Source organism: Prionailurus viverrinus, chromosome E3 (genome assembly GCF_022837055.1).
Source record: "Prionailurus viverrinus isolate Anna chromosome E3, UM_Priviv_1.0, whole genome shotgun sequence".
Classification (NCBI taxonomy): Eukaryota; Metazoa; Chordata; class Mammalia; order Carnivora; family Felidae; genus Prionailurus; species Prionailurus viverrinus.
The window spans coordinates 39,980,164-40,003,480 of NC_062576.1; the positions used below are offsets into that span (position 1 = coordinate 39,980,164).

The 23,317-nt window shown below is 49.8% G+C and overlaps 1 protein-coding gene and 1 long non-coding RNA gene across 4 annotated transcripts in view; one reads left to right on the forward strand and one right to left on the reverse strand.

Moving 5' to 3' along the window:
* The window catches only part of LOC125154316 (ATP-binding cassette sub-family A member 17-like), an 88,101-nt gene that overhangs the window by 43,404 nt on the left and 21,380 nt on the right, over nt 1–23,317 (reverse strand). Inside the window, 9 exon segments of the mRNA XM_047838448.1 lie at nt 544–574; nt 576–755; nt 871–1,026; nt 2,412–2,566; nt 5,510–5,639; nt 6,725–6,868; nt 7,477–7,649; nt 13,585–13,749; nt 21,933–22,050. Of these exon segments, the coding sequence (XP_047694404.1) occupies nt 544–574; nt 576–755; nt 871–1,026; nt 2,412–2,566; nt 5,510–5,639; nt 6,725–6,868; nt 7,477–7,649; nt 13,585–13,749; nt 21,933–22,050 (1,252 nt within the window).
* The window catches only part of LOC125154317 (uncharacterized), a 44,779-nt gene that overhangs the window by 12,265 nt on the left and 9,197 nt on the right, over nt 1–23,317 (forward strand). For 2 of the 3 annotated variants that reach the window (XR_007147753.1, XR_007147752.1), the window contains exon 3: nt 6,769–6,903. The exons of the other annotated variant lie outside the window; for it this stretch is intronic. This is a non-coding gene — a long non-coding RNA (uncharacterized LOC125154317). The remainder of the gene's footprint in view (nt 1–6,768; nt 6,904–23,317) is intronic. 3 annotated transcript variants of the gene reach the window in all.

Here is a 23,317-nt window from a genome sequence, read left to right on the forward strand (position 1 = left end):
GACAGAGGGGTCAGTGAGCCTGTAAGGTTTTGGCCCAGATCCTAGAGGACATCGTCTGCCTGTGCTGTGGGCAGAGTGCGGGAGCCCGGGGCTGCACAGGGTTTGGACAAGCCTGCGGGAGCCGGGCAGCGTCCACGCACGGGGAGCTCAGGAAGAGGTCTGGGCTGGAGAGGGGATGACCGCAGGCTGGATGAGGTCACCCGGTCAGGGGGCAGAGGAAGGATGGGGGCGGCAGTGACACAGGAGGCCATGGGGTCCAGGAAAACAAGGGAGCCCCTTGTAGAAACACCCCACACCTGTACAGGTGCTTCGCACATGCTGGCTCAGTCCTTGAGGAGCACGGTCCCTGAGTGTCCGCTTGTCACATCGGGAAAGGACGGTGGAAGAAGGATAAAACCCCTGGCCGCGTGGGTGGAGAGGCCGTGAACCCACAGAACGGAACTCAGACATCAGTGTCCTGCCTCCAGATCTGAGTCTGCTCCCGCGCCCCCTCCTCCCTTCCCGGCCCCGGCCCGGCCGCAGGGCCCCGCCCGCCCCGCTCACCGTACTTCTGCTTGAGGAACAGCGAGGACCCCGCAGCACTGAAGCTCCCCCTTGGCCATGATGGCCACGCGGTCCCCCAGCAGGTCGGCCTCGTCCATGAAGTGCGTGGTGAGCAGCACGGTGCGCTGGCTCTTGTGCTGCTGCAGCAGGTCCCAGATGGCCCTCCTGGAGACGGCGTCCATGCCCGAGGTGGGCTCGTCCAGCATCAGCACCTGCGGGCCGGGCCGAGGAGCCGGTGGCGGGGTGGCGGGGTGGCGGGGTGGCGGCGGCTCCCCGTGGCCGCCCGCCGTGCTGGGCGCCCCGCCCCGGGGCCTCCCGCCCGCCTACCTTGGAGCCCGCGATGAGGGCGATGCCGATGGACAGCTTGCGCCTCAGGCCCCCGCTCAGGCACCTGCTCAGGGAGTCCCGCTTGTCCTCCAGGCTGAGGGCGTGCAGCATCCGCTGGACCTCTTCGGGGCACTTGAGGCGGGACAGGCCCTTCAGCTGAGACAGCGGGGGCAGGGACGTCGGGCAGGGGCTCCCGGCCTTGGCGCCTCCTCCTTCCCTCCGCGTGCTGCGCCGCGTGCCCTGACTTCCCTCCCCGCCGCCCTGGTAGGGGCCCAGCTGTCCCACAGGCATTTTGCTACTACCTGCATAAACTGCACCCCAGAAACTTACTACCTCCGTGGAAAGGGATGGGCGCAAGGCTCTTGGGGTTTGAACCATGTGAATATGAGTCTCATCAGTACCAAGTACAGCAGCGTATGAAGGAAAGGATTGTACCTCCTGACCAAGTGGGAGCCACCCCCCGGGATCCAGGGGACGTTCCACAGATGAGAAATCTAAGCGTTGCAAAGGCAAGAGTTTGGCTGGCTTTTCACCCAGTCAGTGGGAGGGGCCTCTACACCCTTGGAGGGATGCGTGTGTCCTCGTTATTCAGGGCTGTACCCTTGGGCCACACCTTAGTTTATGCTAATGAGCTGACTCCGGACCGGCCGGCGCAGCTGGCCTGCCTAAGCTGCAGACTGAGTTCAGTCACCTGCTGCATGATTCCATCACTCAGGCCTATGTGATGAATCCCACCAGAAAAACTGGACACTTGGGGCCACCCGGGGGGGGCTCAGTCAGTTAAGCGTCCAACTTCGGCTCAGGCCATGATCTCTCAGCTCTTGAGTTCGAGCCCGCGTCGGGCTCTGTGCTGACTGATCGGAGCCTGGAGCCTGCTTCGGATTCTGTGTCTCCCTGGCTCTCTGCCCCTCCCCCACTCACACTCTGTCTGTCTATCTCAAAAATAAATGAAAAAATTAAAAAAAAATTTTTTTTTTTTTACTTTTATTTTTGAGACAGAGAGAGACAGAGCGTGAATGGGGGAGGGGCAGAGAGAGAGGGAGACACAGAACCGGAAGCAGGCTCCAGACTCTGAGCCATCAGCCCAGAGCCCGACGCGGGCTCGAACTCACGGTCTGTGAGATCATGACCTGAGCTGAAGTCGGACGCTTAACCGACTGAGCCACCCAGGTGCCCCGAACATATTTTTTAAAAAATAGAAAAAAAACCCAAAAACTGGACACTGGAAGGTTAAGTGAGCTGCCCTCCTGCACAGCGACGTGCCAGCAGGGTATGTGTCCCGAAGACACGGAAGCTCAGCATGTGGGACTCACCCAGACCTCACCCTGTGTGTATGTCTCTTCGTTCGGCTGGTCCCGACTTGTATCCTTTATAATCACCCTGCCCTAATGATAACCCTTGCCTCTCCTCCTCCGCGAATGGTTGGGGAACAGTGTCCAAAAGAGGTTTTAGGACCCTCTGAGGTTGGGGTCAGGGAGCCACAGCCTGTCTTCCCACCACCAGGACGCAGAGGAGCCACGGCCTGTCACGCACAGACTCACCTGAGCATAGAAAGAGAGATGCTCCGCTACGGTGAGGTCATCAAACAGGATGTCGTGTTGGGGGCACCAGCCCACGCTCTTCCGGATCTCCGCCATATTGCGTGAAATTTCATATCCATTGATATACACACACCCACTCGAAGGGGGAATAAGACCTAGGAGCAAGGAGAAGACATATCCCAGGGTCACCTGCAGTCAGAGCACGCGGCGGAGCAAGGGCGTAAGGACACTCTCTGTTTGTTGGCGTGCAGGCCGCCTCTGCCTTGTCACGATTGGGAACATCCGAGGCGTAGATGATCTGTGACAGTGAGTGAGGATGTGTGGGGGCAGCGGAGGCAGGAGACCTCCTTCCTACGTCTGAGGAGCACCAGCCTGCCTCGGTGAAGAAGACACACACGGGTGCGTGTCATGCTTACACTGAGATGAGCATTAAGAGCTACTGTGGAAACGTGGTTCAGAACGATGGTGTTTGGGTTGTCTACTAGGTTTGAGCTGAGACCCATGACTGATTCCGTGTAAATTCCCAGTAAGCCCCAGGGAGCACGCGAATGATCGCACCCCCTGCCTGGTGCATGTGGGGATGTGTATACGGCCCATCTGTGTACTCTGTCTTTATTATCAGTTTCTTTAAAAACATTTTTTTAATGTTTATTTATTTTTGAGAGAGAAACAGAGAGCACAAGTGGGGTAGGGGCAGAGAGAGAGGGAGACAGAGAATCTGAAGAAGGCTCCGGGCTCTGAGCTGTCAGCACAGAGCCTGACGTGGGGCCTGAACTCACAAGCCTTGAGATCAGGACCTGAGCCGAAGTCAGACGCTCAACTGGCTGAGCCACCCAGGCACCCCCTATTCTCATTTTCTTATTTTAAGTTGTATTTTTTCAGACTGAAAAAGGCCATAGATGTCTATTGCAACAGGGTTAAAGTAAGAAGGGCAAAGCAGACGAAGGTTATGCACATCCCAACCTGTAAACACGACCGCTGTTAACATTGTTTTGCATACTTTCGGCTGTGTTCTTACGTTCTTATGCGTACGCTGTCCCACATGCTAAGTTTCTAGCAAAACTGGGAAATATAAATTCTGGTTCTTTTAACTGGCCTCTTCACAAAACAGTCTACTGAGGCCATTTCTCCACGTCAACGAGATCTATATAATTTGCGAAGGCTAACAGGATTTCATTGTTATGAATATACCCTGCGTATTTATTCACACCATGCTAGTAGGTATTTAGGTATTTAGGTAGTTTGCAGTGTTTCGTGAGTATGAACATGGATCTCAACTCTGCCTTCCTCCCCACACACTTTCTGACTCCAAACCAATGTCAGTAGATTCGGTGGCCAAGGGGGGACAAGACTTTCAGGTTCTTGATACTTCCTGCCAAATTACCCACTGATGACATTTTGGGATCTTTCATTTTGCCTGTGGACGATAAAGCATCGGTGACTGTTTGCAGTTGGGGGATGGGGAGGAAAACCAGTGATGCTTTCCACGTTAAATACGTAAGTCTTTTTATGTAGAGTTACAATACTAGAATAGCTCCTAGAATTTTTTTTTCAAAACCCACATAGCTTTACTGAGTGGAGGAATGGGGTTTCAGATACAGAACAGGCCTGTGCCAACTTTGGGGCCTCCATGCACAGGGCTTCAATGTTCAGTGTCCTGGGCCCTCAGCCAGGCTTTCCCTTCCCGGCTTAGCATCTTCAGGGCTATTCAGTCTCGCTCGGTGCCACTTTCTCCAGGGCCGCGTTGACCTTTTTTTCTGTGCCGTGTCACTGCCGGTAGAAATCCGTGGCTCACCTCTGAGAGGTCATTCGTGGTCCGCATTGTGGCAGGACTTGCAATTACGTCAATTCATTCATTCAGTCAGTCATTCGTTGAAAAGTATTTACCGCGTGGCTGTTCTTGGCCAAGCCCTGATCCAAGCACCACTGGCCAGAGGGAACAGAACAGATTCTCTGGAGAGAGGGATGGGGGAGACAGAGGTAGCACACATATACAGAAACCACTGCTGAGAACAGCAGAGAGGGAAGCACCCGGGAAGAGCGTGTGTGTGTCTGTGTGTGTGTATGGGGCGGGCGGCGGGGGAAACGGTTCACGTCTTTGTCTTTGAACAACACTAGGACCTTAGTCATGTGGCCTGGGGGTCTAGCTGGGTCACCCTGCAGGCGCTGAGGACCTCAAGTCCATACAGGAGGAGAGGCCTCTGGCATCAGCAATGCCTGCATCTGACAAGGACCCCCGTCTAGAGACAGTACTGCCCCCCAGTCCAGGAAACCTGCCGGCCTCAGTCCCCTGTCCTGACCCCCACAGAGCCTGTCCAGTGAGCGCCTGTGGGGCTGAGCCTCAGATCCTAAAATCCTGATGCGGGGGACGGGGCGTGGAGGGGGAGTGACCGACGGAACCTCAGACCAAGTTTCCCCTTTGCTGCTCGTCAGAATCTTCCAGAGAAGGTGCACAGCAGCCTGAGAGGGGAACCGAGGCAGCCTGCCTCTGAGATGCTGATAGTTTCTCTGGCAGGGTGGATGTCTGTGACTGCTTGGCTCTCAGAGCTCCTTGAAGCTCAGAAATGTGTCTTGTTGGTCTTGTACAGAACTTTACACAGGTTAAGGCTCCAAGAAATACACATTTGCAGAGTGAACAAGTTCTCAAACATCGCAGCCTATTGTTTTAGCTGACAGAATGTGAAATAACTATTTAGGCATCAAAATGATTGTGAAACCGAAGTAATTGTAGAATAATTGTCCAGGTCTCATCCTAACTGAGCCATCTCCCCCGCCCCCCCAATCAGAAGCAAATGGATGGATTTCATGGTTAGGAGATTAGTGGTGCCTCCCTGTACCGGAAGGTTCTATGTGGGAAGACACACAGAGGGCAGGGCTCACAGCTCCTGGATAGCGTGTGAGATCAGAGTCTGCAGGCTGCAAGAGCCAAAGATTTCCTTTTCCTGCTACAAGGTCACGTGAACAGCCAGACAGGATACAGATGGCATAAAAACAAACAGCAAATGCTTCGTATTAAGACATCAGTGAGATCTAACGAGGGGAGATGGAACAGAATTTGGGGTCTGTTCCTCCTCGAGGGGCTGGCCCCGCACAGGTACCTGTGAGCACGTAGCACGTGGTGGTTTTGCCGGCTCCATTGTGTCCCAGGAGAGCAGTGATCTGCCCCTGGTACAGATTCAGGGTCAGGTCTTTGACTGCTACATGTTTATTCTTTCCTGTGTGATAGACCTGCGGAAAATTCAACGCGTGACTGACCGTGGAGCACGTGCACACATGTGGCGTTTGTGACGAACCTGTGACCCACCCCAAGTTCCCCTGCCAGCCCATCGGTGGGAATCCAAGTGGAAATCTAGAAGGGAGCCCTCTTTTCGGGGTTTAGCTGACCGGGGTGGAGGGGGCTGGTGAGGAGCCTGACGGGGGTGGGGCGCAGTCCTGGGGGTTCTCCCTGGTACCCGAGCCATGGAGGCCAGAGCTCGAGGACGAGGGGCTCAGAGCTTGGCAGGGAGATTTCTCCCTGCTTCTAGAACCACACCTTTCCCCGCATTACCTGGCTAAGCCCCCTCAGAAATCATGCCAGAACCGTGTGGCTGCAGACAGCCTGTTGTGCGAGCACAAAGGGAATCCCTGCTTGTGGAAGCAGCAGGCATGCCTGGAGGGAGCTGGAGCCATCCTGTCCAGGGCCAGGATGTGACGCCTCCTCCCCCTCCAGCTCCCACAGGCAGAGGAAGGCTGTGAGCGTGACAAGGCTGCGTTGTCAGTACAAGGAAACCGCCTCTCCTTGGGACTCATCGCATTTGAAGGACAGAAGGGGCCAAAGGAGAAAATGTGGGACATCCCCGGCATGGGGCTTGTGTCCAGGCGTCCCGTCGCGGCACTGCCTAGTCACGCGGGGCTCTGCGTGCAGGAAGGGATCAGCCAACGCTGGTGACAGGGAATCACGCCCCAGCTGGAAGCGGGCCCTGAGAGGTGGGGCTCCGAGTGGCTGGGTGTGTGAACCGTGGAGGATGGAAGTCAGCCAGCAAGTGGCTGAGTCCCAGGGTGTCCCAGGTGTCTCCAGGCAGGGGCGCTGGCAAGGCAGGGGTGAGGGGGGCGGGTTATTTCAAGAGAGATCATCCAGACCCTCCACCCTCCTCCACTTAGCTGCACCCCAGGAGACAGGGCACTTTACGTCAGGTTCCTCTTTTGAGGACAGCATTCCAGGAGGAAACAAAACCTCGGTCAGGAAATTGTGCCTCGTAACCCCCATCAACAATAAAACAGAAGCCTCTACGCCTGTTTCTTCAGTTCTCGGAAGGAGGTTTGTGAGCCGATACCTTGTAGAGATGCTGGATTTCAATCCCTTTCTTCAAATTGGTAGGCTCTTCCTGAATCAACTTGCTCTTCGGAGAGCTGTCCGGATCCACCACCTGGAGCACCGACTGCGTGAGGGGCACGGGCTGTCCACGCCAGTGGGATGGCTAGACAGAAAGGCAGCTGACATTAGCACGTGCGGGTGAGTCCACTGTCTGCTTCGGGAAGATAAATATTTCGGTAAACCAAGTTCTCCACATCCCTCCCCCTCCAGCCCCCAAGTTTCCTGGTCCCAAATATTTAGTGGTGCCTGGAGACGTCAAGCAGCTTGCTCGTGGACCCACTAACAACAAGCTGCTTTCTAGCCTGCAACTCGTGGTCCTGAGGACGGAGTGAGCGACGGGGACGCGCCCCGTCCAGGCTCGCGGCGTGCCGGGAGGCTCCCTGTGGCCGAGGCCTGGAGAAGTACCGGGCGGGCGCTTGTCCACACTCTGGGAAGGGCCAGCAGGGCGGCCGCGCAGAGGCCCAGAGCGAGTGCCCGTGCACGTCAGACAGGGTCACCCCCTTCACAACGGGGCCGCTGGCGGGGCGTTAATCGTGCTCCCCTGGTGACCGCAAGCTGATAGGTTCCGGGGTGAATCCGGCTGAGAGGACCCAACTTAGGTGTCCTGGGGTTTGGGATTTCATCGGGGACACCGCCACGACGGGCGAGGGTATCGGGGGGAGGCCGTGGACGGTCTGCATCGGTCTGCAGGGCGGCGGCGCCCGCACTCACCATGACGAAGAAGTACCAGGGCTTGGGCACACCATGCTCGCCCGGGAGGACGGCCTCCACGTACCCGGCCACCGCGCCGTACAAGACGGAGTCCAGCAGAAGCATCAGCAGCACCTGGCAGAAGTTAAACTCCCCGCTGAAGCCGCCCACGTTCTTCCACTGCAGGCCTGTGCCTGCCCGGAGAAAGGGCCGCAGTCAGCACCCGGACGGCAGGACGTCCCGCTCCCGCCGCCCGCAGGCCTGCAGAGTTGATGTCTGGGGCGCCAGGGGACGAACGCAAGGCACAGGAGGGGGGAAAGCTAGAGCTGTGAGTGTCTCCCACACGACAAAACATTTTCAGTATTACCAGAAGGTGGTAGTGTTTTCAATGGCACCGAATAGGGACGCGGTCATCCAAGACGCCTCCCTGCTTCCGCACCTGTTACCCGGCTTGTCCGCCGGGCTAATTCTCACCTGAAGTGAGGGCTGCCCAGGGGTCTCCTTACCCTGCACCCCTCCCCCGTCCGGGTTATGTGCCCATCCCCCCGGCACCCTGAGCTAACTGTGATCGGAGAGGGTAGGGCTCTGTGCTGTGAACCTGCCCGAGTTACTGTTCACCCATCACTGTATCTGCAGCGTCTGCCCCGGGGCCCCGCGTGCTGTGGGCGATCACACATCCCTGTTCCACAAATACAGGAAGGTACCGAGGAGTTGGCTTGGGACCAGGTCCTGGGCGCGTAGGGAGGAAAGTAGCCTGTGTGGCGCCCAGTGTCTAATCTGGGTGCAAGTGGCCGAGGCTTCTCACTGAAAGCATCCGACATACTGAGTGTCCGCCAGCAGGCTCGCGGTGGTGGGAACCAGCAACGCCGAGGGAGAGATTCGAGTGCGGGCGGGCGAGCGTACAGACGGGCTAGATCGCTGCTCCTCAGACTTCAAAGTGCTTGCTGAGCACCTGAGGTTCTGTTCCCATTCGGCACGTCAGGGCCCCCCACGCCCAACCCCAGGAACCTGGGCTGAGCTGAGCTGCCGTGGGGAGAAGGGCCAGGTGGCCTCTGAGGCCCTTCCTGGCAGGCGATCCCGCGACTGGTCCACACGAGAGCGTCACCTTCCACCGCGCCTGACAATCAGATCTCGCAGGGCTCAGGGCGGACTCCAAGGCTGCGGTGGACACTGAGCCCACGTGGTTCTCGAGAGCAGGTGCATCCTCTCGCAGCGCTAGTCTGCCCCGACGTCAGATCCACCCCCTTTACGGTCATTTAGTTTGCGTCTTGTTTAAGAAATCTTTCCCGCTTCGAGGATAGGAGTGTTCTCTTTTATATCATCATCGCCAAGAGCGTTACAGAGTTTTGATGCTGGAATTGACCCCTGTGTGTGCTGTGATTTGCGGGTCCGGTTTCAACTTCCCCAGAAGGTCCTCCCGTCCCTGCAGCACCATTTACTGACCCCCACTGCCGGGGGTCGGCGTCACTGCCGACCTTCACCCGTGCCTTTGGCTTTGGGTTTTCTGTTCTATCAGTCTTTTTGTCAGTCTTAATTATGACTGCTCTCTGATAGATCATCATGTCCGGAAAAAACAAGGTTTCCCATCTTGCTCTTCCTGAAGCGTTTTTGGCCATTCTTGCCTCTCTGTACTTCCGTTTAAATTTGAGGGGGTGGCTGGGTGGCTTAGTCAGTTGAGCGTCCAACTTCGGCTCAGGTCATGATCTCACAGTCCGTGAGTGTGAGCCGGGCATCGGGCTGTGTGCTGACAGCTCAGAGCCTGGAGTCTGCTTCCGATTCTGTGTCTCCCTGTCTCTCTGACCCTCCCCTGTTCATGCTCTGTCTCTCTCTGTCTCAAAAATAAATAAACATTAAAAATTTTTTTTTTTGGGGCGCCTGGGTGGCGCAGTCGGTTAAGCGTCCGACTTCAGCCAGGTCACGATCTCGCGGTCCGTGAGTTCGAGCCCCGCGTCAGGCTCTGGGCTGATGGCTCAGAGCCTGGAGCCTGTTTCCGATTCTGTGTCTCCCTCTCTCTCTGCCCCTCCCCCGTTCATGCTCTGTCTCTCTCTGTCCCAAAAATAAATAAACGTTGAAAAAAAAAATTAAAAAAAAAAAAATTTTTTTTTTTAATTTGAGGGGGCGCCTGGGTGACTCAGTCGTTTGAGCGTCCGACTTTGGCTCAGGTCTAGAGTTTGGATCAGGTAGGGGTTAGCTGTGACTTCCTCCCACGATTTATCTAATTATATTCAGGAAGAAGGTGCGTGCGGGAGGGGTCTGCGCCATGTCCGTTCCATCTAGAGTGTTCTGAACAGGGTGTGCCCGTCCTGCGCCCCGACTTCCAGCCCCCACGCCGTGGAGGTGGGCGTATGACCAAAGTCCTCTCTTCTTTTTATGCCGCTTTTGGACTCAGCCAACCTTTCGTTACTCTTTCTTCTATTAAGTTTAAAAGTTACCCACTGCTGGGGCGCCTGGGTGGCGCAGTCGGTTAAGCGTCCGACTTCAGCCAGGTCACGATCTCACTGTCCGTGAGTTCGAGCCCCGCGTCGGGCTCTGGGCTGATGGCTCAGAGCCTGGAGCCTGTTTCCGATTCTGTGTATCCCTCTTTCTCTGCCCCTCCCCTGTTCATGCTCTGTCTCTCTCTGTCCCAAAAATAAATAAACGTTGAAAAAAAAAATTAAAAAAAAAAAAAAAAAAAAAAAAAAAGTTACCCACTGCTTCTGGCCTGCTTGGCTCAGTAATGAATCAGCAGGTCTGCTTTATGTTGCAAAGTCTAAACTTAATTATCTTTACTCTCCTTCCGGAAGGTATTTACTCCCTTTGGGTTCTGACATGATCCCCTCTAAAGCCCCTCCTATACACTTTAATTTTACCTGTTAAAAAAATTTTACCTGTTAAAAAAATAAAGAATAAAAACCTAAGGGAGGGCACCTGCATGGCTCAGTCAGTTGAGCATCCGACTCTTGATTTCAGCTCAGGTCATGATCCGACGGTTGTGGGATCGAGCTCTCGAGCTCCGCGTCAGGCTCTGAGCTGAGCCTGGAGCCTGCTTAAGGTTCTCTCTGCCCCTCTCCCCCACTTGCATGCACGCGCTCTTTCTCTCTCTAAAAAAACCCAAAAAACAAAAACCTAGGGGCGCCTGGGTGGCTCCGTCGGTTAAGCGTCTGACTTCGACTCAGGTCATGACCTCACAGTTTGTGGGTTTGAGCTGGGCACTGGGCTGCGTGCTGACAGCTCGGAGCCCGGAGCCTGCTTCCGATTCTGTGTCTCCCCCTCTCCCTGCCCCTCCTCCACTTGCGTGCACGCACGCACACTCTCTCTGCGTCAGAAATGAATAAACATTAAACAATTAAAAAAAATAAAACCTAAAGGAATCTCCGTTGCCGCCGCTGCCACTGCTGCTGCTGTTGTTGTCGTTATTTTACACAACCCGTGTATGAAGCCACTGTCTTCAGGCCCCCACCGTGGCTCTGTTGAGAAGCAGTTTTTCTTTTTGCTCCCCAGGCCACTTTTAAGATTTTTCTCTTGCCATCTGCTGCGCTCCGCTGTACGCTGATGTGCCTAGCGTAGATTTCTTATTACTCTCGTCTGGGATTTGCTGGGCTTCCTGACATTGAGTTTGGGGACAGATCTGGGCACCCTCTTTTCAGATGCATTTCCTCTGCCCCTTCTCTCGTTTCCTGCCCGATCTCTGCTTAAATGGAGGCAAAACACTCTTCCCTGCGTCAGTTTTCAGCTCTCCTGCCATTTTAAAATCCTTTTGGTCCTCGTTGCTGCCTTCGGCGTGGTTTCTTCTCACCTCCTTCCAGGTCATAATTCTCCCTCCGCTGTTTTGAATCTACTGGTAACCCATCCACGAAGTTTGCTGCTTGGTTGGTCGTATTTTGTATTTCCCCCAAGGAGTATTGCGTCCTCATTGCTTGCAGATATTTTCAAACCTGCCTTATGAAAAGAAAAACCCATCGCGAGCATTATTGTTTTATAATCTGTGATTTGATAATACCAAAATGTGAGGACTTTGTGAATCTGTTTTCACTTTGTCTTGTTTCTGTTGGTTCCTGTCCATGGCTGTTTATTTCCTTATGTTTTTCACTGCCTTGTACTTGAAAACCTGTGAGGCTTTGCCTGTGAGGCCAGCTCTGCCCGGCACCTGGGCTGCTGCTTGAGGGTCCCTGGACTGCCCCTGCAGGGTGATCCGGGCTGCAGCTCCAACAGAGAACCAGCTTGTAACAGGCTCGCAGGGGCAATTTTCTCCTTTGTTTTTCTTTCACGATACAGCCAGCACCGCGGCACCTTCCCCAAGGCCGTCTCGTGTATCAGGGGTTGGTATAAGGACACAGGGATGTACTTCCCTGCCCCGCCCCCTTCACGAAAGCTGTCACCTCAGCTGCCGGGCATGCTGCAGCCAACGGGCTTTCAGCTGTCAGCCTCCTCACAGCCTTTTCTGGGTGGTCCACACCCAGTGACTGCAGGAGGCAGAGGCGTGGGAGCGGGGCCATCTCAGCCCACCCAGGATGCCCACCCAGGATGCTCGGACCCCCACGGCTGTCAGGACCGCATTGTAGCCCTGCCGAGTGTCGTTTCAGTCTCTCCCCGAGAGAATCCCAGCGTGGGAACAAACCCACAAGCTCATCCAGCCCAGCTGCTCACCCAAGTTCCCCCCGCTTTCAAAAGAGAGGGTCTGTAAAATTCCCCTATTCACTCACTAACATGGAAGAAATCGGAGGTACCATTTTTTATGTTTATTTATTGATTTTGAGAGAGAGAGAGAGAGTGTGCACATGAGAGTGGGGGGGAGGGGCGGAGAGAGAGGGACAGAGAGAGAATCGCAAACAGGCTCTGCCTGCTGAGCGCTGAGCCCAGCATGCAGCTTGATCTCACCAACCTTGATCTCATGAACCATGATATCACGACCTGAGCTGAAATCAAGAGTCGGACGCTTAACAGACTGAGCCACCCAGGTGCTCCCGGAGCTACGGTTTTAAACCTACTTTTCCCCCCCGTTGTCGTTTGCAAAGTGTGGTCTCGTCACTGCTTTGTTAAAGAAAACCACTCACCTGCAATGAATTCTGGTCAACTTGACACCCTCCATTATATTTTAAGCATCCTTCACCCATTTAGACCATCCCAACCTAAAGACATTTCTTGATAGATAGTGCCTCTGAGCAGGTTGTTGAAGGTAATCCCAACTGCCCTAAGAGGACGCATAACCTAGGTCCCACATATAATTCCTATCCCTGCTGCTGCTAAGCCAAGCCGTAGTGTCTGGAACCAGGACTCTGGTGATAAAAGCCAACACTGAGCAACGAAGACACTTGCTGGAGTGTTCACAGCAGATCACCTTCGTGCTGCGGAAATGTAGGACGGTCTCATGCAGAAAGCCTACTGAGGCCAGCTGGTCCCTACATTTTGATATGCTAGCTGCAATCTTCTGCTGTGACTGCTGGCATTCGGAAGGATCCTTCCGACCCCAGAACGTAAGACAGATGAAAACTTGGGGGTGCACTTCCAAAGGTGGGAGTTGGAAGTAGGACACCATTGATGGGAAGTCCCCTAGATGGACCCTGAAGGCTGCGAGCCTCAAACATGACGTATGTAGATAGCACTCCGTTTATCCATAAAATTCTGAAAGTGTGAACCAAATCGAATCATGACTCTGTATCTCTTTTTTTTAAATTTTTAATGTTTTTATTTATTTTTGAGAGAGAGAGAGAGAGACAACAAGCAGGGGAGGGGCAGAGAGAGAGGGAGACACAGAACCCAAAGCAGGCTGCAGGCTCTGAGCTGTCAGCACAGAGCCCAATGTGGGGCTCGAACTCACGGACCATGAGATCGTGACCTGAGCTGAAGTCGGACGCTTAACCGACGGAGCCACCCAGGCGCACCATAACTCTGTATCTTTTATATCTGTACGACTGCATGGTCATATCATCTCCTAAATCATTAATACGCTTTAGTTTTGCTCCCAAACCACACTGTGAGCTGTGTGGTGTGAAACGTGTCCTACAACCTACTGTAGCTTCGAGCAGGTCGGAAACGCTCAGGACGCCGAATGAAGAGTGCAGTGAGGCTCTCATGGGAACTCAGGTCACTCTGCCCGTCAGCAGTGACAGGGCATTGAGGCAGCGTCCCTTGGAGAAAGGTGGGACTCACCTCTTATCTCAAATATGGAGATAAATCGCACTCCCAGTGCCATGGCGACATTCGAGAGCAGGCAAAAGCCAATCTTTTGGAAGTGGGTCCTCTGGGAGTAGCTGAAAGTGAGGTACAGGTATGGGAGGTAGGTGAGGAAGAAGATGATTCCTCCCGAGGCAGTGGCTGCGGGAAGAAACGAGAAGGGTTTTGTCACTGATGCACCACGTGCGACACAAGCCCCTTCCCGCCACGGCAGGGCGGGGGTGGGGACTGTGGGGGCCTCGGCATCTCCAAGAGAAGCCGTCTTTTCAGGAATTTTGCACTTTCGCTATCAAAAGACCAAGGGCATCTGTGGCACTTAAAACACAAATCCATCCGGGGGCGCCTGGGTGGTTCAGTTGGTTAAGCGTCTGACTTCGGCTCAGGTCACGATCTCGCGGTTTGTGAGTCCAAGCCCCGCGTCGGGCTCTGTGCTGACAGCTTAGAGCCTGGAACCTGCTTCAGATTCTGTGTCTCCCTCTCCCTCTGCCCCTCCCCTGCTTCTGCTCTGTCTTTCTCTGTCTCTCAATAATAAATGTTAAAAAAATTAAAAAAAAAAAAACAAAACCCAACACGAATCCATCTGTCCGTGAAGGCACAATGTCTAACTGCCCAAGACGGCACTGACACCATCCCTCACGGTACAGACCTCCTCTGGGCAGTGGGACATGATGTAGCACCGGGATCCGCGCATTCTCTATAGACTCTTCCATAACCCCCGTGCCCTCCCTGTTTTACAGGGGAGGAAACTGAGGTTTAGCCACGTGGAATAAATGTGCCCTGTGGCATGGAGCTAGTAAATTATGGGTCAAGGACTCGAGTTTTTCCAGGTTCTTGGCATGGTGGCTCCAGATTGGGAGAGAAGGCCAATCCAGCTGGAGCGTGGGACAGGAGCTCAGGTTGAGTGCAGGCGTTTGACTTCCGGGAAGTGGAGAGAACAGGGAACCGGTCCTAAAAGTTGCATAGGTAATGGAAAAAGCCCCCATTGAGACAGCAGTGGGCCCTTCACCGAACCTGGCTGACCTTGGATCTTCTATAACTTGACTCAGTTTCTTCTTTTGTAAATGGTGTCAATCATTGCTAGGATTTACTAAGCTCTTACCACGCATCAAGTGTTGTCAGCATTTGACGTGCAATACCCTACCTGATCCTTCTAACTAAGTTGTAAATACTGTTATTTTCCAGTCTCACAGAAGGGAAAACGCATGCACAGTCTGTTAACTTGCTCAAGGTCAGGGTCCACACGAGGGTGCAAAACCGGCCCTCTGAGGCCAGAGCAAGAACTTCCAGCCTCAGTGAAGAAGGGAGAAGGGCTGCGTCCACTGGAGGGTTGGGAAAAGGTTTGAAATTGCTGATCCAGAGAGGTGCGGGTCAAAGTGACAAAGGAATGTGGGTGGTCTGCAGGGCAGTGGCCAGCGAATCTGTGAACCAGAGGCCTAAATAAAGATACTGGTCCACACAGGGGAGAGTGTTTCTCCGGCCAGGTTCTGCTGCAGGGTAAGCGGGGAGCTGGGTGTGACCAGGGCTGAGGATTTGCAATACGAGTTCAACAGAGAGCCGGTGGGTATACGTCAGAGGAGTCAAAGTAGGGACGGGCCAGGGGCTCCGAGCGGGGCGAGGCACACGATGGGGTGATGGGTAGTGACAAAACACTGGGGCCAATGGATCAGACGTCTTGATGGGGGTCAAAGAATTACTGGGGGAGGTGGGTGCAAGACGGGGGAACTAAACAGAGACATGGGGGGTCAAGAGTGGGGTTGTTGAGGCTGAGATTCTGGCCACCACACAGTTGTTGGCTCAGGTTTAGGGGATGCCCGTGGGAGCGTGGGAGCACCGATGTGGGGTGGCACAGGGTCACCGGGAGAGCAAGCCAGGGGTCTGAGAGGAGATGAGGCGGGACCAACAACCATGAATGTGGGCAAGGACAGGGGGCAGCAGAGGCTTCGGTAAGAGGTAGAGTGTGGTTTGCTCACATGACAATCTCCTCTTCAAAGGGGCCGGGCGGGGCGGGAGGCACGATCTAGAGGGCAGCCAGGAGCCAGGACGTGCCTTCCTGCCTGTGGTGGTAACAGGGTGTGATGGATGGCAGCCCTAGCCACCTCCAGGGGCTGCTAGTGAGGCATTTCCTGGGGCACCGTTATAAATCACGATTGTTACGTGATCAAGGGTTTTTATATTTTACATATTTCAACCCATTGCAAGCATTATTCTTTTTTAAAAAAGATTTTTAATGTTTATTTTTGAGAGACAGAGCGTGAGCAGGGGAGGGGCAGAGAGAGAGGGAGACACAGCCTCCAAAGCAGGCTCCAGGCTCTGAGCTGTCAGCACAAAGCTCAAAGAGGGGCTCAAACTCACAACCATGAGATCATGACCTGAGCCAAAGTTGGACGCTTAACCGACTGAGCTACCCAGGCTCCCTGAAACACTATGTTTTAAAAGCACTTGAAGTAATTCCTTTCTTTGTGAAGTGATTCTTTTCAAGCCCCCCAACTTGAAAACATTTATTTCTGTTGGTTTTCAATGTTGAGAAGTTGCTTCAATAATTTCTTTTCTCACTTCACTATTTTTCCAGTTGTTTATGTGCTGCGGTGGGCAGAATAAAGGCTTCCCAGGGATGTCCAATCCTAACCCCCGGAAAGCCGTAACATTAAGGTGTGACTTTACAGAGCCCGAGGGACTTTGTGGAGGTGATTGAGAATCTTGAGATGAGTTTATTCTGGATTATCTGGGTGGGTCCAACGCCACGGGCCCTCAGGAAAGGGAGTTAGGAATTCCAGAGTGAGGGGAGGTGATGGAATCAGAAGTCAGAAGGAGCTAGAGCACCCAAGACTGAGGAAGGAGCCATGAGCCCCCAAATGCAGGCATCGGGAAGGGTTCTCATTCTCCCCTCGTGTCTCCAGAAAGAACACAGCCCTGAGGAAGTCTTGATGCTTTAGCCCAGAGAAATGCATTTCAGACTTGGCTGTAAGATGATGAATATGTGCTATTTTTAGCCACTCAGTATGCAGTAAGCTGTTACCTCAGCAACAGGAAAGTAACACGCATAGTTTAGTCAAAACTATGTAATAATTAACCTTACACTTATAACAACCAAGTTTAAATAATACCACTTACCTTCAGTACCATACACTCTGCTCACAGACATCTCTGTCCTCCCCCTTTTAAACTGTTATTGTGACAGATCATATCTTCATCTGTTAGGTGCCCATTAATGCAGATTCATGAATATTTTCATGCACTTGCTTATAAATCATATAGGAGAGAGAAGATGATTTACAAACCAAAAGGACAGTGATGCTGGCTTAAGGTGTCTTCACCAGTTGGTGGTCTGTATTTCTTCTTATGGCTTCAAGTTACTGTCTGGAGGCTTTTCATTTCTGCCCAAAAAACTCCCTTTGTCAATTTTTGTAGGGCAAGTCCATCGGTAACAATGGACACTCTCTGCTTCTGTTTGTCCGAAAATGTCTCAATTTCACCTTCATTCTCAAGGGGTTTTGCCAGGTATAGAATTCCTGGTTGAATTTTAACCCCCTCGGGATTTAAAATGTCATCTCACTAACTTCTGAACTCTGTAGTTTCTGAAGAGAAATCAGCTATTGATATCACCAAGGTTCACTTGTACACGAGGAGCCTCTTCTTGATGCCTTCACAAATGCTCTTTTTGACTTTGGGTTTTGACAATCTGAATGACTCTTGTTGTGGATCTCTTTGAGCTTATCCTGCTTGGAGTTCACTGAGATTCTTGGGTTTGTAGATTCATGTCTTTCATCAAATTGGGGTTGTTTTCAGTCATTATTTCTTTAAATATTTCTTTCTGGTGGTTTTTTTTCCCCCCTTTCTCTTTTTTTATTCTGGGAATCCAGTAATATGTATATTAGTACACTGGATGGTGCCCCATAGGCCCCTCGCATTCTGTTCCAACAAAGAAAATCCCAGGACCATAATGACTTCACTTGTGAATTCTACCAAACATTTAAAGAAGAATGAACATCAATTCCTCTCAAAGTCTAGACCAATAAACACCAGTGGAATAGCCCAGAAACAATCCCTCACGTACATGATCAATTCTTTTTCTTTTTTTAATTTTAATGTTTATTTATTTTTTGAGAGAGAGGGAGACACAGAACCCAAAGCAGGCTCCAGGCTCTGAACTGTCAGCACAGAGCCCAACGTGGGGCTCAAACTCACAGACTGTGAGATCATGACCTGAGAGTAAGTTGGACACTTAACCAACTGAGCCACCCAGGTGCCCCATGATCAATTCATTTTCAATTGATGCTAAAGCTGTTCAATGGGGGAAGAGTAGCTTTTTTTATTTTTATTTTTTATTTTTATTTTTGAGAGACAGGGTGAGACAAAGTGAGAGTGGGGGAGGGGCAGAGAGAGAGGGAGACACAGGATTGGAAACAGGCTCCAGGCTCTGAGCTGTCAGCACAGAGCCTGACTCAGGGCTCGAACCCACAGACTGTGAGATCATGACCTGAGCTGAAGTTGGATGCTCAACCAACTGAGCCACCCAGGTGCCCCAAAGAGTAGCTTTTCAACAAATGGTGTTGGGAAAACTGGATATCTACATGCAAAAGAATGAAGTTGGACCCTGATCTTAGACAATATGCAAAAATTAACTCAAAATGGATCAACGTTCTAAACATAAGAGTTAAACCTATAAAACTCTTAGAAGAAACCTTGGGAGAAATCTTCATAACCTTGGGTTTGGCACTGGTTTCTTAGTATAAGGACAAAAGCATAGGCAACAAAAGAAAAAAGAGATAAAGTATACTTTAACAAAATTTAAAATTTTTGTGCATCAAAAGACACTATCAAGACAGTAAAAATACAACCCATGGAATGGGAGAAAATATTTGCAAATCATATCTGAAGAAAGATTAATATTCAAAGTCCATAAGTAACTCATACAATTCAGCACCAACAGAACAAACCATGCAAGTGAAAAATGGGCAAAAGACTTGAACAGGTATTTCTCAAAAAAAAAAAAAAAAACCCTTATGTACTGCTGTGCAAATGTAAAATGTTGCACCTTCTGCAAAAAACAGTTTGCTACTTCCTCAAAAAGTTCCTCAAAAAGTTAAATAGGATTATCATCCAGCATCTACACTCCTAGGTGTATGCCCAAAGGAATTGAAAGTAAACTCAAACAGACACTTGTGCACAAATGTTCACAACAGCATTGTTCACATTAGCCAAAAGGTGGAAACAAGCCAGTTTCCATCAACAGATGAAAAGATAACCAAATGTGGTCTGTCCATATTATGGAATAGTATTCAGCCATCTAAGGAATGAAGTGAGGTAGGAGTCCAAGTGCCTATCTGGTTGTCCCAGCACCATTTGTTAAAGAAACTGTTCTTTTTCCATTACATGGTCATGGCACCCTTGTCAAAATCAATTGCCTATTAGATGTATGGGCTTATTTCTAGACACTCAATTCTGTTCCATCAGTCTATCTGTGTTCATGCCAGTACCACACTGTTTTGATCCCTACAGCTTTGTAGTAAGTTTGAAAACCAGGAAGTGTGAGTCCTCTAACTTTGTTATTCTTTTTTGAAATTGTTTTGGCTTTTCAAGGCCCATTGCCATTCCATGTGAATTTTATGATCATCTTGTCCATTTACGAGAAAAAGGAAGCTGGGATTTTAATAGGATCTGAATAGAATCTGTAGATCAATCTGGGGGAATAGGGCCGTTTTAACAATACTAAGTCTTCCAATCCATGAACATGGGATGTCTTTCCAATAAGTCATCTTTGATTTCTTTTACCAAGTCTCTTATCTCTGTGGTCAGAATTATTCCTGAGTATTTTATTTTGGATGGCATTTTAAGTGGAATTGTTTTCTTGATTTCCTTTTGGGGATGGTTACTGTGCATGTATAGAAACACAACTGATTTTTGCGTGTTGACCTTGTATCTTGCAAATTTGCTGAATTCATTTGTTTCTGGATTCAGATTCGCTGGATTCAAAGTTCTTTTTGTGGATTCTTTAGGATTTTCTCTGTATAAGATCATGTCACGTTTGAATAGAGAGAGTTTTGCTTCTTCCTCTCCAGTTACATGTCTTTGGTTTCTTTTTTCTTCTTAATTGCTCCGGCTAGAACTTCCAGTACAGTGTTGAATAACAGAGGGGAAAGTGGGCATCCTTATCTTGTTCCTGATCTTAGGGGGAATATTTTCAATTATTCACCATTGAGTATGATGTTAGTTGTGGGGTTTTCGTAAATGCTCACTATTGGTTGAGATACTTCCTTTAAATTTTAGTTTGTTAAAATTTTTTATCATGAAAAGTACTGGGTTTTGTCACATGCTTTTTCATTATTTTTCATATGTTGAATTATTCTTCCATTCTTGGGATAAACCCCACTTGGCATAGTGTGTAATCATTCTAATATTCTGTTGGATTTAGTTTGCTAGTGTTTTGTTGATGATTTTTCCATCTCTGTATTCATAAGGAATTTTAGTCTGTAGTTTTTTTGGTCTGATGTCTTTTCCAGCTTTGGTATCAAGGCAACGCTGGCCTGTAGAATGAGTTTGGAATATTTTTGTTTTTATTTTTAGTTGTAGTTTAGTTTAATTTAGTTTAATTTACTTATGTTGGATGCAAGTCTCTTATGATATATAGTACTTGCAGATGTTTTCTCCCAGTCTGTGGTTGTCTTTTCACTTTCTTGATGGTATCCTTTGAAGCACAAAGTTTTTAACATTGAGGAAATCCAATTTATCCATCTGCTTTTTTATGATTTATGCTTTTGGTGTCATGTCTAAGAAATCACCACCTAACCCCAGATCACAAAGATTTATGCCTGTATTTTCTTTTCAGGATTTTGTAGTTTTAACTCTTATATTTGGAGTTACAATCCATATTGAGTTGATTTTGTGCATGATGTGATATAGGGTCCAACTTCATCTTTTGCACGTGGATATCCAGCTATCCCAGCACCCTTTGCTGAAAAGACTGTTCCTTATTCCTTGCCTGTTGAATTGTCTCGGCCTCTTCATCAAAAAGCAATTGGTCGGGGCACCTGGGTGGCTCAGTTGGTTAAGCGACTGACTTCAGCTCAGGTCACGATCTCACAGTTTGTGAGTTTGAGCCCCGCGTCAGGCTCTGTGCTGACAGCTCAGAGCCTGGAGCCTACTTCAGATTCTATGTCTCCCCCTCTCTCTACCCCTCCTCTGCTCATGCTCTATGTCTCTCTGTCTCTCAATAATAAATAAACATTAAAAAAATTTAAAAAAAAAAAAAAAAAAGCAATTGGTCGTAGACTCTGAGTTGCGTAAGTGTATATTTGCCTTCACTTGGGACTGTTTCCTACTCTGGTCCTGCTTTATTGTGCTTCTGACCTCATTGGTTTTGTCTTTTATTTCCAGCCTGTGCTTATTTCTTGTGTGTGAACGCAAGCTCAGTTTTGGGGGTTTCAACCTTCTGTACCACATTAACCTTAGCTTTTGAGCATCCTTTTGATACTTATGCTCTAAGGTATCCACGTAACTCTCTTCCTTGACCATCCCCCCTGCCATGCTTGCCCTTGAGCTATTGAGGGATAGTGGGACACTAGGTAGAGAATTTGAATGAGGAGATAGTGTCTAAGCCCAGTCAGCCTCCCAAAGAACCCACCCCCATCTTGGCAGGGTCCATATTTTCCAGGGCCCACATATTAGAACATGGTATCTGATGTCAAATATTCACCAATGTAAACAATAAATTGCCTGGCTTCATTTATACCACATTTTTATTTTTTCCCAAATTCTTTTAAGCCTTTTTGTTGTTGTTACCACCTGCTGGACCCGTCCTCCATTCATGTTTTTACCTCCGTCTCTCTATTTGAATCAGGACTCAGTTATCCCACACTCTGACTTTGACTCCATTTCCTGTTATTTTTGTCTCTAGTAGTTCAGCGACTCTACCAACAGTTTTAGAGGTAACACCCCTCTGACAGGACCAAAGTCCCAGGAATTCCTCTCTTACTGTGGTGTCTTATAAGCTACCCTATCATTGTGCCCAACTCACAATCAAGACCTGGAAACCTGTCTGCACTGGATGTCTTACCCTTCATTTCCTTCCACATTGGGACTTACCATTTGCTTCCATTTGAAATGACATTTAGAAGCCAAATGAGGCATAAAGATATACGTATACAGAGACAGTTCCCTAAGCCTTCAATGGGGAATGGAACTGCTCTACTGCTAAAGTAACCGTAGAGGTGAAAACTTGGCTTTGGAGAAATAATAATTAATGACGCACGTAACTGGAATAGCAATGCTACCAGAAAAAGAAGTCACACACACACTCCCCGACTGAGAATTTTATCAGGACTCACCTTTTTGGAAGAATGTGCTGATCATGAATGCCAAGAAAACAGTGGCCGTGGCAAAAGACAGTAGGAAAACAAATATCAAGCTAGGGTTGCTGTTCCTGAACACCGCCACACTGTTCACCTATGGGGCAGTCACAAACACACGTTGTTTTTACGTGGAAAGAATGAGGAGAGGCATAAAATACCCTGAAAACAATGCAGAACTTTTATTTATTTATTTATTTATTTATTTATTTATTTATTTATTTTAATGAATTTGTTTTATTTTTTATTTTAGAGAGAGCATGAGTGGGGGAGAGGTGCAGCGGGGGGGGGGGGGAGGGAGAGAGAGAGAGAGAGAGAGAGGGAGAGAGAGAGAGAAAGAGACTTTTTTTTTTTTTCTGGATCAGACATGATGTGGTTTAATACCACACAGGGGATACAGAGGGGGAAAAAAAAAATCCTATGATTAAATCCAAGGCTTTAAAGAAGACACTTTCTTAGGTATTAGAGAAAGAGACTCTTAAGTAGGCTCCATGCTCTGCATGGTACCTGACTTAGGACTCGATCCCACGACCCTGGGATCATGACCTGAGCCAAAATCAAGAGCCAGACGCTCAACCAACTGAGCCACCCAGGGGCCCCAGAACAATGCAGAAATTGTTTTAAAACCACAAGATTAGTCTAAATTAAACAACATATCTTGATTTTTTTTTTTAAGGCATAACTTTGATCCAGTGTCCATTACCTTTTATAAATTACGCTCTGTGCGTGTATCTTTTTTAAAGAGAGCATACGTCTGAATTCTATTTTTGATCCAATGTGAATCTCTTTTGCTTTAATAAGAGACTTTATCCCATTTTTCATTGTCGCTCTTATAATAACTATGCTATTTCTTTTGACACCTCACGTCTCCTCGTTTTAATGCTTTCTGGCTGTTTTCTTTGTTTTATGTATTTTGCCATGTGGTCTGGGTTTTCTTGCCTACCTTTATCCAAAGTGCCCCAATTTGGGTAATTTAGAAGCTAAGTCTTCATTTATCCACATGGTGGATTATAATTTAGCCATCAGATGCAAGTTAGCAAATTGGAACACCAGATATCCATGGCAGCACGGAGGAAAATTTAACACGGTAGGATGGGCCTAAGAGGACATTCTCCATCTTTTAAAACAACTGTTTTCAACTATTTGCGGAGTTGTAATGTTTTAAAGTTTGTAAAATACTTTAATTAGGAGACGAATCCCACTTCCCTGACGAAATTAACCACACCCGCGTCCAGTACTTGCAGCCCCAGGAACGGAAGGCCGTCAAGGCTCTCCTGGATGGTGCAGCTTCAGTGCCCGATGCCCGCAAAGTTTCCGCAAATACCACCTGAGGTTGCCCCAAGAGCGCGTCCCTGGCTGTGCTC